Genomic DNA, 14,932 nt, shown 5'->3' with positions numbered 1-14,932 from the left:
ACTATGCTTTGTGCTTTATACATTTACCTCATTCAGCCTTATGCCGAGCCTGTGGAGGCTTCTGCCTCTGGTCCTACTCTCTCTGGTCCATTCTCACACAGCCACTGCAGTGATTCTTCCAATAGCAAAGGTTTGGAAGGAAAAACCCCAAACTAGAAATAGTGGCTACCATTGGAAATGAGATTAAGGAGATGGCTATACGGGGGGGACTTTCATTTTTTAATTTAATATTTCAATATAGTTTGCAGTTTTTAGAGTATATGTATCTTTTGAAGTGGGGAGAAAAACATGTGTTGTCATGTTACTTCCCCCTTTAAGCCCTTCAGTGGCTTACCTCATCTCCCCCAGTTTGTCCACTTACACTCTCTACTGCAGCTCTGCTTTGGGTGAAGCACTGTGCTCTTTTGCCTCCAGGATTTGTAAATGCATGGGGTCCTCCCACTTCACTATCCCAGGTCTAGCTATTCAGCCTTCAGGTCTTCGGTACCTTAAATACCACGTGCTCTGGGAGGCCTGTCTTGATGCCCTCTCTTGGTTTCCCACTGCAAATGGTACCTCTTCCATCATTGCCTTTATCACACTTTGCTGTAATTTTATGCTAAATTGTCCTTCCAAGAAGACTGTAAGCTCCATGAAGGCACAGACCCTAGCTCCGGGAACAGGGACTAGAACATGTAAGCATTTGATAGGTAATTGTTGAATAAATACTTTGTCTTTTATAGTTGTGGAAACTAAAGCCTTAGAGAGGTGTTAAGTAACTTGTCCAGATGCTCTCTCTCTTTTTTTAATCAACTATATTCCCTATGCTGTGTTTGACATCCCTGTGACTATTTTGTACTTCTTAATCCCTTCACCTTTTTTACCCAACCCCCAAACTCCCTCCCATCTAGCAACCATCAGTTTGTTCTCTGTATCTATGACTGTGTTTCTATTTTGTTCATTTATTTTGTTCTTTAGAGTCCACGTATAAGTGAAATCATACAGTATTTGTCTTTCTCTGTCTGAGTTTTACTTAGCATAATACCCTCTAGGTCCATCCATGTTGTTGCAAGTGGTAAGATTTCATTCTTTTTTTATGGCCAAGTAATATTTCATTGAATATATCCAATTGTCTTTTTTCAGTCATCTGTTGATGAGCACTTAGGTTGCTTCCACATCTCAGCTATTGTAAGTAACACTGCAATGAACATAGGAGTGCATATGTCTTTTCGAATTAGTGTTTTGATTTTCTTTGGATAAATACCCAGGCTTGGAATTGCTGGGTCATAGATAGTTCTCTTTTTAACTTGTTGAGGAACCTCCATACCGTTTTCCATAGCGGCTGCATCAATCTGCAATCCCACCAACAGTGCACAAGGAATCCCTTTTCTCTGCATCCGCGCCAACACTCGTTGTCTGTTGATTTATTGATGACAGCCATTCTGACAGGTATGAGGTGATACCTCACTGTGGTTTTAATTTGCATTTCTCTGATGATTAGTGATGTTGAGCATCTTTTCATATGTCTATTGGCCAGTCCAGAGACTCTCAGCCAGTGGGTTTCAGAGCCAGCTTTCCTACCCCCGTCTTTGGTACTCACAGAGTTCATGTTCTTTCCATTGTATCACTTATGAACAGAGGCAAATCCAATCTCCAAACATGCTTCAGAATCTGGGTCTTTTCCTTCTGGGCCTTTCCTGCTTTTGACACTTCTGACTTTCTGATTTCTTTCAGTGTGGTGCAGGTTCTGCTTGCTGCGGGTGCTGACCCAAACCTTGGGGACGATTTCAGCAGTGTTTACAAAACCGCCAAGGAGCAGGGAATCCATTCTTTGGAAGGTAAGTGCAGGCTCCCCTGCTGTTCTGAGTACTCTCCTCCCTGTTGCTACCAGGCAGCCAGCTCAGTGCCAGCTCCACCAGCAACGCAGGGTGAGGGCCTGCAAGTCTCTTATCATCTGGGAACTCGTGGATAACCCACAGGGCTCGGGACAGATGGCCTTCACAGTCCCTCAGGCCTATCATTTATGTCACGTAAGAAGTCTTGGGGAATAAATTAGAGGCCTGATTTCATGAATGGAGGAGGGGCCTTCCAACTGGTGTTCTCCCAAAGCACCTTAGCCTACGGAGCCTCAGATGAGCAGGCGATGGAGCAGGTTTCCATAAAATAATTAAGGCAATTGCATGGAATGTGGCTCTGTTTCTCTTCTACTTCCCACAGACTTACTTGTCCCATCCCGGTCCCAGAACTAGAAAGTGGCCTCATCGGTTTCTTTAGCCTCAGAAGTGCCTCAACACTACTCTGAATGCTACTTTTTTCCTCCTCCAGTGTGTAAAATACAGTCCTATCTCTGGGACGGGCCCTTAACTTACTGGACCCAGGACAAATAGTGGACCTTCTCTGTGCCTTGAGGTCTATGCTTATCAAATGGAATGGTCATCAGTGTCTACCCGGGCTATTGTGTGGGTGGTGGTTTGGACTTCAGAAGAAGAGAGGCTGTGTGCATCTGTGTGCGTGGTCACATGTCTGTTCAAGAGTGCCCACCTGGGCAAGTCAGTCCGCGTTGCCTCGAGTGAGTAGTTTTTCAAAGGTGGAGTCGAGAAAAGAGCAGGTTGCTTTGACTGCAGACAGAAATGAGTATTTGAGCTTTTGCTTGTCCAGACTGGCCCCGCTGCCTGCCCGTATCCTGGATCACTCATAGAGGCTGAGATTCCTCTCAGTGTCTAGCAACACGGCAGCTGAGCAGTGGCTGCTTCAGGGCTGGCAGTGAAGCCAGGGGCACAGGCAGCCCTCCGACTGCCTGAGGGTGAGAACATTGACTTGGAGGGAGGTTCAGCCAAGGGAGCAGTGCACTCAGCCATCAGCGCCGTCAGGGCCGCTGCCGTACAGATGTGGCTACGGTAGCCCAGGGAGAGGAGGTGTCGCTGCTGCTGCAGCAGGGTTCTCACCTCGGCAGCATGAGGGGATGCCCAGAGCATCAGAGCATCGCTACCCAGAAGTTGTCCTTGCCCGCCTCCCCACCTCTAAAGCTGCTCCCTCCGTCAAGCTCCATTGCTGCAGTTAGTTCCTCCTCAAAGCCTTCCCCGTCCTTAGCAATTATTACAACCTGCCCTCTGCTGCTCTTTTGAATGTTCTGTAAGTCTTGGCCTTTTGTATGATTATATGAACTCTCATCTGCCCATGTCTTTTCATTCCTCCTCAGCTGACAGTTCCATGTACAGGCCATGACCTATGCCTCCTTGGATTCCCCAACGAACTGGAGGAATTATATTCACTTTATGTTTCAAACAGAAGAGAATTTCATGAGTACCAAACTTGCCCTGTATTTGCAGCCTGTTGTGAGGGGACTCAGCTTGTGAGCTGTCCTCTCCTCAGACACAGCTCTGTCTTCTGTTCAGATGCTCTCACCAGAAAGCAGGGAGGAGCTTTTCCTGAGAGGGCAGGACCAGGAATAAGGGAAGGGATTGATTATTTGAGTGCTTTCTCTCCTGCTCTCAGGATCCCAGCAGGGCTCAGTAAGCATTTCTGATTTCATAGAGTCTCAGCTGTGAAACCATCTAGTCCATCCTCTGCTGTTGCACCCATCTCTACCCCCTGCATTCAAGTTTTAGACCTTTGTGTTCTAAGGGTTCTCCCCAGAGAACCGTTCAATATTCTAGATCATATTCAATATTCTAGGTCAGTGGTTAGCGAACTTTCTGAAAAGCAAAATAAAACAGATAGTAAACATTTTAAGCTTTGTGAGCCCTTTGGTCTTGGTTGTGCCTACTCAGTTTGGCCATTGTAGTACAGAAGCAGCCGTAGACAATACACAAACGAATGTGCATGGATATGTTCCAGAAAACTTTATTTTCAAAAACAGGCAACAGGCTAGATTTGATCGAGAGGCTGTAGTTGACCTGTTCTGGATATTTTCTTCTTCCTTCCTCCATCCGTCCTTTCCTCCCTCTCTCCCTGTCCTTCTTCCTCCCTTCCTTCCTTCCTTCCATTTTTATCAAACTAGCGCAAAAATTATATGATAGAGGGATCTTGTGTAACTCAGCAATGTCTACCTGCTTACTTGCTTCCTTCCTCCTTTCTTTCTTTGTTTCTGTCAACCTCCTCTGAATCGTTTTAACTTTATTCTAGCCAGCCTACAGTCTAGGTAAGTAGGTAAGTAGGTACATAGGTAGGTAGGTAGATAGACAACAAAAATATTGGAAAAGGCTATTGTGTCCATCATGAAATAAAGATAAAAATATTCAGTAACTCTTCTTATTCTGTGTGACCTGCAAATTTAATGAACAGGCTTTCTATGGATTCATTTATTCAAAAATAGTTTTTAAAAATTTTACTGATCACATTTCTGTATAGCAGGCACTGTTCTAGGTGCTGTCGAGTTAGACAAGCTGCCCACCATCATGTGCTTTACGTGCTAGCCTTTGGTTAAAATCTTTATAAGAACTCTATGAAGTACAGAGTCCTGGAGCACATGAGCAGGATGATTTTGAAGCATTATTCAACATTCACAACTGTAAATCCACCAAACTTTATTTTTTTTCAGCCTTCATTTCTCTATCATGTCTACAGAATTTTAAGAGATTTTCTCAGATTTCTTGCTAAAAATGTTTTTGTTTTAAAAATATTTTGCTAAAACAAAAATATTTTTAGCATTTGTCATATTTCTTGCCCAGTAGCCCTTTCCCAAAGGATGTTAGGTTACATTGGCGTGGTCTTCTCATCCTTATGGGACCCATACTGTGGTGCCTAAGTGTTTAAGAACCATTAAAAAAGATACATTCTAGAAATATTGTCAGGATAAACTCACTGTTTTATAGTTTGGAAGATCTACCTCTCTTCTGCACTTTTTAAAAAAAAAATTCCAGGCTACCTTTGCCTGCCACAGTTTTCTTGCAGCTCATCTGATTTTCCCTGGTGTATTGATTTGTATGTGTTCTGCTCTCCAAATTCATGGGCTATCTACAGCTAGACAGTGGCAGTCCTTTGGTGTCATCTCAGTGCTCTCCTTTCTCCTTGGCAGACTAAGCCTTTAGCTCCTCCTTAGCCATCTTTTTCTTTCCTTTTTCCATTTAAAGATACCTCGTTCTTTTTTCCATTCATCCAGTATTTATTGATTGCCTACCATCTGCAAGGCATTGTACCCAGCTCTTCCTCATTCTCATTGATGAAGTAGACAGAAACAAAAGAATCCTGTTGTTGGTCCTCCTTTCTTTAGATTACACTTACTTTTTCACAGGAAGTTACCTGACTTACGGGAGTGTGTGAGGAAGGTAGAGCAGAATAAGAGGCGCAAGGCCCTTTCCCCAAATGTGTCTGGGCAAATTCACAGGAAAGTCACAAGCTCAGGAAACTTGGATGGTCCTGCACCGTTAGAGCATAGAGTCCATGCCAAAGTCCATCAAGTTCACTAAATTTCTAATGGATACTTCTGTGGGCCTCAGCCTATGCTCAGCACTGGAGTGAGGTGGTGAGTTAATAGCTTGTGACCTTGGCAAGACCTCCCTAATATGTATCCCTTGTCTGCCTCATCAGTACTGTTGAGAAGATGAAGAGATAAAGTATGTGATGTGTGAATTGTAAAGAGTTCTACAGTTATAATTGCTCATTAGTTTTGTTTATTTATAACTCAGCCTGCATTTACTGAGTTTCAGGCACTCTGCCAGATGCGGGGAATACAAACATGAATATGCGTGGCATAGCCCCTCCGTCAAGCAAGAGGCCAGACCTGTGAACAAGGCAGCACAGTGCAGAGTGGTAGATGCAGAGGTGGTGTACAAAGGATGTAGGGAGCATTGATACAGGTGGGAAGCTCTCCCTCAGGTCAGGCAGGTGTCTGGGAAGTGTCGCAGCGTAAGTGACTTTGAATTGGGTCTTAAGGATGAGTCAGAAATTGCCAGGCAGTCTGAGAGGGATGGACCTTCCAGGCAGAAGGAGCAACACATGCAGAGACACGGGGTGTGTGGGTGACAGGGGTGGAATCCTCTGCCACCATGCTGAGAAGAATAGCAAGGAGCAAGAGTGGAGAGCAAAGCGGAGTTCCAAGAGAAAGGACCTAGTGAGGCAATTCTAGGGAGCTCACTCTGTTTTCTGGAAGCTGCCAAAGGGTTTTAAGCAGGGTAATGCTCAGTTTATATTTGCATTTTAGATGGACCGTTGTGACAGGTTGGGGGATGAATTGGAGGGGAGAAATGAGCAATGTCTCTTGATTTTTAGAGGATGATAAAGAATGGAGAATTGGATGAGAAGCTCCTCTCCCCCAAAATGCACTTATAATTTCTGGGGATTTCTAAAATGATCTTTGGGAACAGAGAAGACAGTTGTTAGAAAAATGCTAGAAAGAGGCTGAGTCTCACTGGAATCTAGGAATTGGTAGAAAAGGAGGTACCCGTGGTGACACCTCGATTTCTGATTTGGGTGAACAGTTGGATGTGTGAGTCTGGAGTTCAAAGGAGAAGTCTGGCAAAAGATAGGGATTTAGGAGTCACCGGCATTTGTTTGGTAGTTAAAACAATGGCTGTGACTGAAACTGCCCAAGGAAAGGAGTTAAAGAGAGGGGATGAGAGGACAAGTCTCTCGCTCAGGTACCAGCACTTAATGTGTTTAACGTGTGAAGAGGAAAAGAGGAGCCAGACAAGGAAAGCAGAAGGCACTGGACACATTGCCTTATTTTCTCTCAGAGGCTCTATATCTGTTCTGTTTGCTTGGAATGGGCGTGAGAAACTTCTGTGCCTTCCTTGCTGAGACTTTGTAATTGGTTCCCCCATTCCTAGTGACACGCTTCCCGTGTTTTACATGTGGTCATTGTTCCTTAGCAGGAAGCCTGCTCAGCTGGGCACATCACAGGCTCTTCCACCCTTGTCAGTGCTCATGTTTCTGGGTAAAGGGCAAGCCTGGTGCCCGTGATGCAGGAGTGTTGGCATAGAAACCTTGTTGGCCTGACTACCTCCGTCCCTGCTCCCCAGCCCTGAGAGTGGCATCTACTGAAGCATGATGATGTCCTAGAAAAAGGTCAGGCTTTGGTGCCAGTCAGTCATGGTTCATCTAAACCCTGTCACTTCCTAGCTGTGTGATCTTCGTCAAGTGACTTAAGGTTCTTGAATTTCTTTATGGAGGTGGGTCTGGGCTCGGTGAAAGGCAGGCTCAGCGCCTGCCTTGGAGGTACCGAGCAACTCTGACTGAGGGGTACTGACAGAGGCTAGATGTCTGCCCATCAGGGACTCTACGAAGGGTTTTCTTTCCCTGGGACATTGGATTATACCTCCAAGGTCCCTGTGAGTCTGTCCTTTTTCAGGTTCTGAAAACTTGAGGCTCACTGTCAGAGCATGTATACTTAGAAGAAGTGGGTTTGAGCTGGGCTTCGGAGGGTGAAGAGGAGGGAGAAAAAAGACTAAACGGGACACAGCTTGAGCAAAGGCATGCAGAGAAGACATATGTGGAGGGGAGCACAGGGATCACTGCTGCTTCTCTACCAGCTCATTCCCTGATCTTGGCCACATACATTCAGGCCTTGAGCCCCACCCGTCCCCACTCCGGGAGAGTTCCACTTGTGGCTGGCTGATGGGTGATGGGCCCCAATCCTCAGGTGGAGAGGCAGTAAATTAGTGGTAACAGAAAACAAGTCGCCCAGCCGGGGATGCCGCTGGCTGCTTGTAAGTAACTGTTATAAACATTGGGTGTCTGGGGCTGTCAGAAATGCAAGCAAGTACTCAGCGCCTCTCATATGTACAATTAAAACAATAAAACACGACAGAAACGTGGCCAGAGCAGACTATAAATCAACTTCTCTTCTCAGCTCCAAGTGGCAGCTGAATAAAGATGAGTTGTGTAGCAGCTGGGTTGGCATAGGACCCTCCTGGGGGTAGAGGGCCTGGCTTTCCAGGCTGGACCTGCCCAGGTGTCTCCTTCCCACAGCTCGAGGGGCTGCAGGTCCAGGCAGCTGAGCTCCCCATCTCTGTGTCTTCAGATGGGGGACAGGGTGGTGCAGGCTGGCACATCACAAACCAGTGGACAAGTGCCCTGGAGTTCAGGAGATGGCTAGGAGTCCCCACTGGTGGAATGTCTGTCCATCACCTAACTGCATGAGCCGGGACAATTGCTTTATCTGCCTTGATTTTTCTCATCTGTAGAGACTATCTCTTATGCCATAAGTTTATTATAAAGATCAAATTGAAGTACTTATGAAAGAACTTGAGAAAATACAAGGTATCATGTAAATGTAAGGTGCTAGCCAGAACAGTAATTAATAATCATTAAGTTTGAAGACATGACCAAGACAATATTCAACAAGAATCCAGTCAGAGGTACAGATAACAGGGACTGTCAGATTCAGAGAAGGTTATCTCTGGCTGAAGCAGTCAAGGAAATAAAGTGGTATTTGAGCCTTAAAGTATTATATGAGAAGATTCTATGGAGGGCCTGAAAGGGGGTGCAATTGGGTATGAGCAGAGAACAGGGGGCGGGGGGGGGGAGTTATGTCCAAAGCATTCAGAGGTGGGAAACAGAAAAATGTGTTTCTGGCCAGCAAGTGAACTCTTTGGGGTGAAGCAGCCACACAGCAGCAGATTCGTTTTAGAGAATGAGTGGCAGAGATGCGGTTAGTAAACAGGGGCCAGATCAAATGCTTGGACGTTACATCCTTTAGACAGAGAGGAAGTTTGAAATCCTAGAGAGGGCACCTCGGGAAGCTTCCTTCCAGGGTGGAGATGCAAAGGCCGGCGATGAGATGACAATGATGGCGATAGCTGTAGCAGCACGGGGCAACGTTTATTGATAGTTAGTGTGTGCTCCAGCAGCCTGCCATGTAGGCACTAACAGGGCCCTGAGGCAGAGAGATAATGCCAGCAGAAGTGTCTCCCACTTTTGTGGGGAACCCAGCAAGCATGTCAGCCTGCGTGTACCTCACACGTAGTCAGCTCAGAACCTCCGGCTTGTGCAGAGTTGTGGAAGGCTTGGGCATCTGTCTGGCCAAAAGCTGTTTGAGCAAGTTATTATTTTTAATCATGTCCCTGACTCTTCCTCATCATTGTCAGAGCCGTGTTGCACCTTTAGGGCCAGTGGTTCTACGTGTCATTTCTCAGTAGTGGCGGCCACTGTAGTCCCCAGGATGGACAACACGCTGTCAGTCCATCAGGCCTTTTGGCTAACTTCAAGATGAAGTGCATCAGCCAGTTAGGTTAATTGTGTCCATCCTTCTAGCCCTCCAAACCTAGATGTATATTTGACTGGGAGAGGGAGATAGACTAGTTGACATGTTTTATTAAAAAGAATAAATTCGATGCATTTATAAAAAAATAAGAAAATGTGGGATGGGGTGGCAAAGAACTAGTCTTCTGATTTTTAACTGATTTACATATTTTGTGTATAAATATTTTTTCATCAAAAGTTCAAAATCAGGGATAGGTCCCACACACCACACAAAATATATTAGAGACATTTATATGGATAGCAGGAAGGGAGACAGAGGGCTGAAATTTTCCAGGCACCCAGTGATTGATGGGGGCTGAGGCTCCCCCTGACGCTTTATTGAGTTTCCGATGATTATCTCTCGCTGAGACATTTTTTACAGATGACGGTCGAGCTGTCACAATGGACCATGGGGGAAAAAACCCAACAATAATAACACTTTAATCTTTTTACTGCACTGCTCCCTAGTATCTCAGATTCATCTTCCCTGACGCACGCAGTTCATTATTCTGCCCCTCCCTGGATGGGAAATAAAGGAAAATAAATATATATGTAGACATACTTACCCACATACATACACACACGCAGAGTATATAAAAGAGACCACCTCAGAACCAGAGAGGAGCAGAATTTATTGTTCTTTTTGCAAGTGTTGAGGTTTATTAGTAGAGATGCTGGGTTGGCTTGGAATTGGCTATTAATTACAGCATTTTGTATTTGTTTTTTATTGCAAGTTTTTAACATCTTGAAGAAAAGGAGAGGAGGAGAGGCAAGCAGGTGTAAAGATGGGAGCACAGAGGGACCCAGTTTGGCTAACCAAGTAGCATAGCTGGCTGAGAGGCAAAGAACAGGCTTCTTCCTCTTGCTGCCAGCCCTGCCTAGACGGTCTTTGGAGCTGAAAGAATACTGCTTTGGTTAGGACGGTGGGGGGGGGATAGTGGGGAGAGGGTGAGCTCAGAGTAATTATAGGACAAATCAAACGGAATCTGGATACCTGTGAACATGTCACTACTCTGATGTTAGGAGAGGTGTGAAGTAGAGGAGGTTCAAACAGGGTGTTGATGGGTCTATAGTTAAGAGAGTACAGGTAACCCCCGTATAACACGGCACTTCTGTAACACGGTTTCACTCTAACACAGTTTGAGAATTAGAGAAATCTCTGAATAACACAGAGCGTAATAAGGGCTTTTAAGAGCAAAAAATATCTCATTCAAAATTAGGGAAATCCCCGAATAACATGGAACGTAATAAGATTTTAAGAGCAAAAGATACCGGACCTCATTTGAAATTTTTCATTCGAGCGTGGGTGTCATATCAGATTTGACTGCAGAATTTTAAAATGTATTAGAATTTTAAATCCATTTTGTTCAGAGATAAATTTTCAATTTTAAAATTTATTAGAATTTTAAATCCATTTTGTTTCTTTTCTTTGTCAAAAAGAAAACGCCCTCAGTTAATGGTGCTTAGTAGTGATGATGAAGAAAACATTATTTAATACATACTAATATGTTATACTTTTGGTGAAAATTGCTTTAATAAAGATATTTCTCTTAATTATAAAAATATAATAGTATGTTTCTTTTATTTTTGGAACCTAAGCCCCTTTTTTGTACTAGTTCTGTTTCGTATAACACGGATTCGCATAACACGGTATTTTTAAGGAACCTAACAACCGTGTTATGCGGGGGGTACCTGTATTCTGTTAGAGTTCTTAAGAGTTTGCCTTAATCTTTAAATTTTTTTTAAAGTAGTCAGAATGGTATCGTGAACTCGCATGTACCGTCAGCTACCGTCAGCAATTAACTCACGGCCAGTGTTGTTTTATCTATACTCCCCATCCACTTCCCCCCACCTCCAATATTCTTTTTACCATCTCAATAGCAATATGGAATCTGATTTAGATCCTGATTCAAACAAACTATAAAACTGACACTGAGAAGACAATTGGAAAGTTGAACTCTGTGAATTTGATGGTGAGAAGGTGAAACACGGGCTCTGGAAAGCTCTGACTGGGTCTGTGGTCAAAGGAGAGGCCAGAGGGGCTGCTACACTAACTGTCCAGGGCCACTGGCAGGGTCAGCAGCCCGTCTTCTTAAAGTCCTCGGTCAGCTTTGCTGCTCTCCCCCGTCCCTTTCATGGGAATGAGAGGAGATGGGCTGGGGGTTCCTACGGGAGGGCTGTACTTGTGTCTCCAGTAGAGTAAGTGCTGACTCAGTCTTCTTTTTGACTCATCAAATCTTTTCTGAGCTCCCACTGTGTGCCACCTTTCATGCTACACTATGATAAGGTAATAATGAGGTGAGCAGGGTCCTGTTCTTAAGGAGAAACCTTCCAGACCATGGGCAGAGAGTGTGGTGTCTGTGAGAACCATTGTCAAGCAATGTCTGTTCCTCCAGCCATAGGCCAGCCTAGGTAACCATGAGTGCCTTCTCTGTATGAAGGGTAAAGAGATCTGTAAGACAGTATCTATCCTTTAAGAACCTGTTTTCTGCTTGGGGAGACATCTTAACAACCATCCACTAAAGAGGTATTTGTTGAGCACCTGCCATATTCAAATGTATGTGCACATGAAGCAATCTGAGAACGCATAAGACTATGTAAAAGAAAATGTTAACTCATTTGATAGAGGAAAGGGAGAGAAGTGAAAATCAGGCTGCTTGAATTGTAAAGGATGGGTAAAACATAGATAAATAAAAGGAAAGAATACTGAAGCCGTATAGTGAAAAGAGTACAAGCCTTGGGGTTGAACAGGCCAGCTCTGTCGTGGACTACTGATATGACCTGAAACACGCTAGATAACCTCTCCAAGTCCTGGTTTCTTCATTCATAGGAATTGTAATAACAGCCTAGTACGGTTCTTGTGAGGAAGATAGTTGTGAAGATCCTAGCACAATACCTGGCACATGATAGTGTCAATAAATGGAGGCCATTATTTTCCAAGAGTTACCTATTTAAATGTCTGAGTGTTGGAGGGAGACTCTTAGTCCTGGGATATTAGCCTTCAGGACTCACCTGTGACCCTCCACTGAGTATGGAATCAGCTCCCAGCAATAAATATTGGTGTTAGTGGTGATTCTGGCCAGGATTCGAGTGGCATCAGGAAGAGGGAAGGGCACAATACTACATTTATTACTGTTCATTGAGTCCTTACTACATGCCAGGCATGATGTGCTCCACTCCTTACATACATTTTTTTCATAACAGCTTTATTGAAATTTAATTTACATACTATGCAATTCAGTCATTTCAAGTGTATAATTCAATAGTTTATTCACAAGAGTCGTGTAGCCATCAACCACAATTAATTTTAGAACATTTCGTTACCCTGTAAAACCCGTACCCATTACCGATCATTCCCTATTTTACCTCTCAACTCCCCCTAGCCCTACACAATCACTAATCCACTTTCTGTCTCCACAGATTTGTCTATTCTGAACATTCCATATAAATGGAATCATACAACATGTGGTCTTTTTGTGACTGGCTTCTTTCACTTAGCAGGTTTTCAGGATCCATCCTTGTTGTAGCATATATCAGTATTTCATTTTTTTTCATAATTAAATAATATTTCATTAATGGATTTGCCACATTTGCTTTATCTGTTCATCAGTCGAGGGACATTTGGGTTATTTCTACTTTTAGCTATTACGAATAATGCGGCTATGAATGTTTGTGTACAAGTTTTTGTATGGACATACTGTTTCCAATTTTCTGGAGTTTATGCCTAGGAATAGAATTGCTGGGTCATACGGTGAGTCTGTGTATAACCTTTTGAGGAAATGCCAGGTTGTTATCCAAAGTGGCGTCCCCGTTTTACATTCCCACTAGCTGTGTGTGAGGGATGCAGTTTCTCTACGTCCTTACCAGCACTTGTTATTGCCCATCTTTCTCACTTGAGCCATCCTAGTAGATGTGAAATGGCATCTTGTGGTTTTGATTTGCATTTCCCTGGTGGCTAATGACATTGACCTTCTTTTTGTGTGTGTTTTTTTGTTTGTTTGTTTGTTTTTTGGCCATTTGTCTATTTCTTTGGAGAAATGTCTACTCAGGTCCTATGTGCATTTTTTTAATTGGGTTTGTCTCTGAATCTTGTTAGACAGGTAATATTATTTATGTTGCAGACAAGGAAACAGATTCTCAGAGATGTTAAGTATTTTGATGAAAGTCACACCGTGAGTTTTGATTCCCAGTCTGACTGACTGACCGCTCTGCGCTTCCTAATACACAGTGCTGCCCACTGAGGATTCTCAGTAGGATCACCAGGGTCCTCTGCTTGAGGGCCTCGACTAGCAGGAAGGGAGGAGTTGAAAGTCTATTTGGAGAAATTAACTGGGACCAGGTAGGAAAGGCCTCTGAAAGTCAAACAGAGGAATGTGGATATGTTATGGGTTCTAAGACGGGGGAAGCCATGTTAATTTGAAAACGGCCATTTCTTAGTTGCTGATCGTTTCCTGTTCCCCTCACTATACTGCGTCATTTCTAATTTTCACAACAACCCAATTAATAGACATTAATGTCCCAATTTTACCAATGAGAAATTTGAGGCTCAGAGGGGTGAAGTAATCTTCCAGAGTCACCAAGATTAGAATCCAGATCTCTCTGACTCAAAATTCTGAATTCTTTCCTTTCAGAGATAGTTTATAAAAGAAAGATTATTTGATGTTATGTGTAGCATTTACAAGCTCTTGAGGGCAGAGCCCGTACTCTCGCCATGGCCCGGCCTGTGCAGAGGACTTAATAAATGTTTGGTGGATGAACGAGGAAACAGGCTAGAGTGTATTGTATAGAATTCCAGTTAGGATTTTGAGGGGGAGATGTGAGTGAGTTGTTGGAGGTCTCATCGCGAGGCTTGGTGTCCTGAGACTTGGCTCTAACTTTCTAAACATGGGGCTTGAGAAGAGCGTTCTAGTGCCCAGACATCCTTTGTTTTCTTGGAACAGAACCAGACAGGTGGAGGTGGCCACCTACATTTTCCTTGTATTCTTCACAAGAACCTTGGAGTGGGAAGGACCCTCAGAGATCATCTAGTCCGGTACTTCTCAGAGCCTTCTTGGAGAAACAACACAATGGGCTTTTTAAATGTACATTCCCAAACCCTGCTTGCTGAATCCAAATCGCTGAAGTGGGGGCCCAAGAATCAAAGTTTTTTTTTTATAAGTTACCCAGGTCATTCTGTTCCCTAATTTGAGAACCACTGATGCAGGAAAATTCCTGTTTTAAAAATAGGGAATCTGGGGCATGGAGGAATTGAGACACATATTAAGTTAGTAAAAGAGCCATTTTTAAACTCAGTTTTCGTTTCCTGGTCTATTGTTCTTGCTTTTCCCCTTGCTGCTTAATTCATGAACAAAAACCATTGCATGCCCATAGCTTTCAGGATAGAGTCCAAACCCCTCTCAGGACAGGCCTCCGCCCACCTGGGCAACCTCATCCTTGCCCACTGCTCCACCCACCATCTCTCAGCATTCCAGACTCACTGAAGGACTCCTAGTTTCTTGAATGGACAGGTAATGCAGCCTTTACCTGGAATGCCCTTCTTCCCCTCTCCACCTGCCAAATTCCCCTGATCCTCAGGACAGTTCTAGGAGATTCCTCCCCCAGCCACATGATATGTGCCCCATCTTTGCATGTGTGCCTCTCCTCGTACTTCCTGTAGGAGTACGAAGTACTCGTACTTCGAGTACTTCCTGTACTCGGTGGTGGTGTGCTCATGGGCAGGTGGATGGACAAAGACTCTTGTGTGTTCAGTGCTGAAGCTGCATGAAAAACTGAA

At 44.1% G+C, this 14,932-nt stretch overlaps 1 protein-coding gene across 2 annotated transcripts in view; it reads left to right on the top strand.

Moving 5' to 3' along the window:
* The window catches only part of CLPB (ClpB family mitochondrial disaggregase), a 136,992-nt gene that overhangs the window by 49,973 nt on the left and 72,087 nt on the right, over positions 1-14,932 (top strand). For both annotated transcript variants that reach the window (XM_081062572.1, XM_081062571.1), the window contains exon 4: positions 1,714-1,817. In XM_081062572.1, the coding sequence (XP_080918698.1) occupies positions 1,714-1,817 (104 nt within the window). The remainder of the gene's footprint in view (positions 1-1,713; positions 1,818-14,932) is intronic.

Source organism: Rhinolophus hipposideros, assembly GCF_964194185.1.
Source record: "Rhinolophus hipposideros genome assembly, chromosome: 10".
Lineage (NCBI taxonomy): Eukaryota > Metazoa > Chordata > Mammalia > Chiroptera > Rhinolophidae > Rhinolophus > Rhinolophus hipposideros.
Note: the sequence above shows the minus strand (reverse complement) of the source record. Positions and strands in the feature narration are given on the sequence as shown.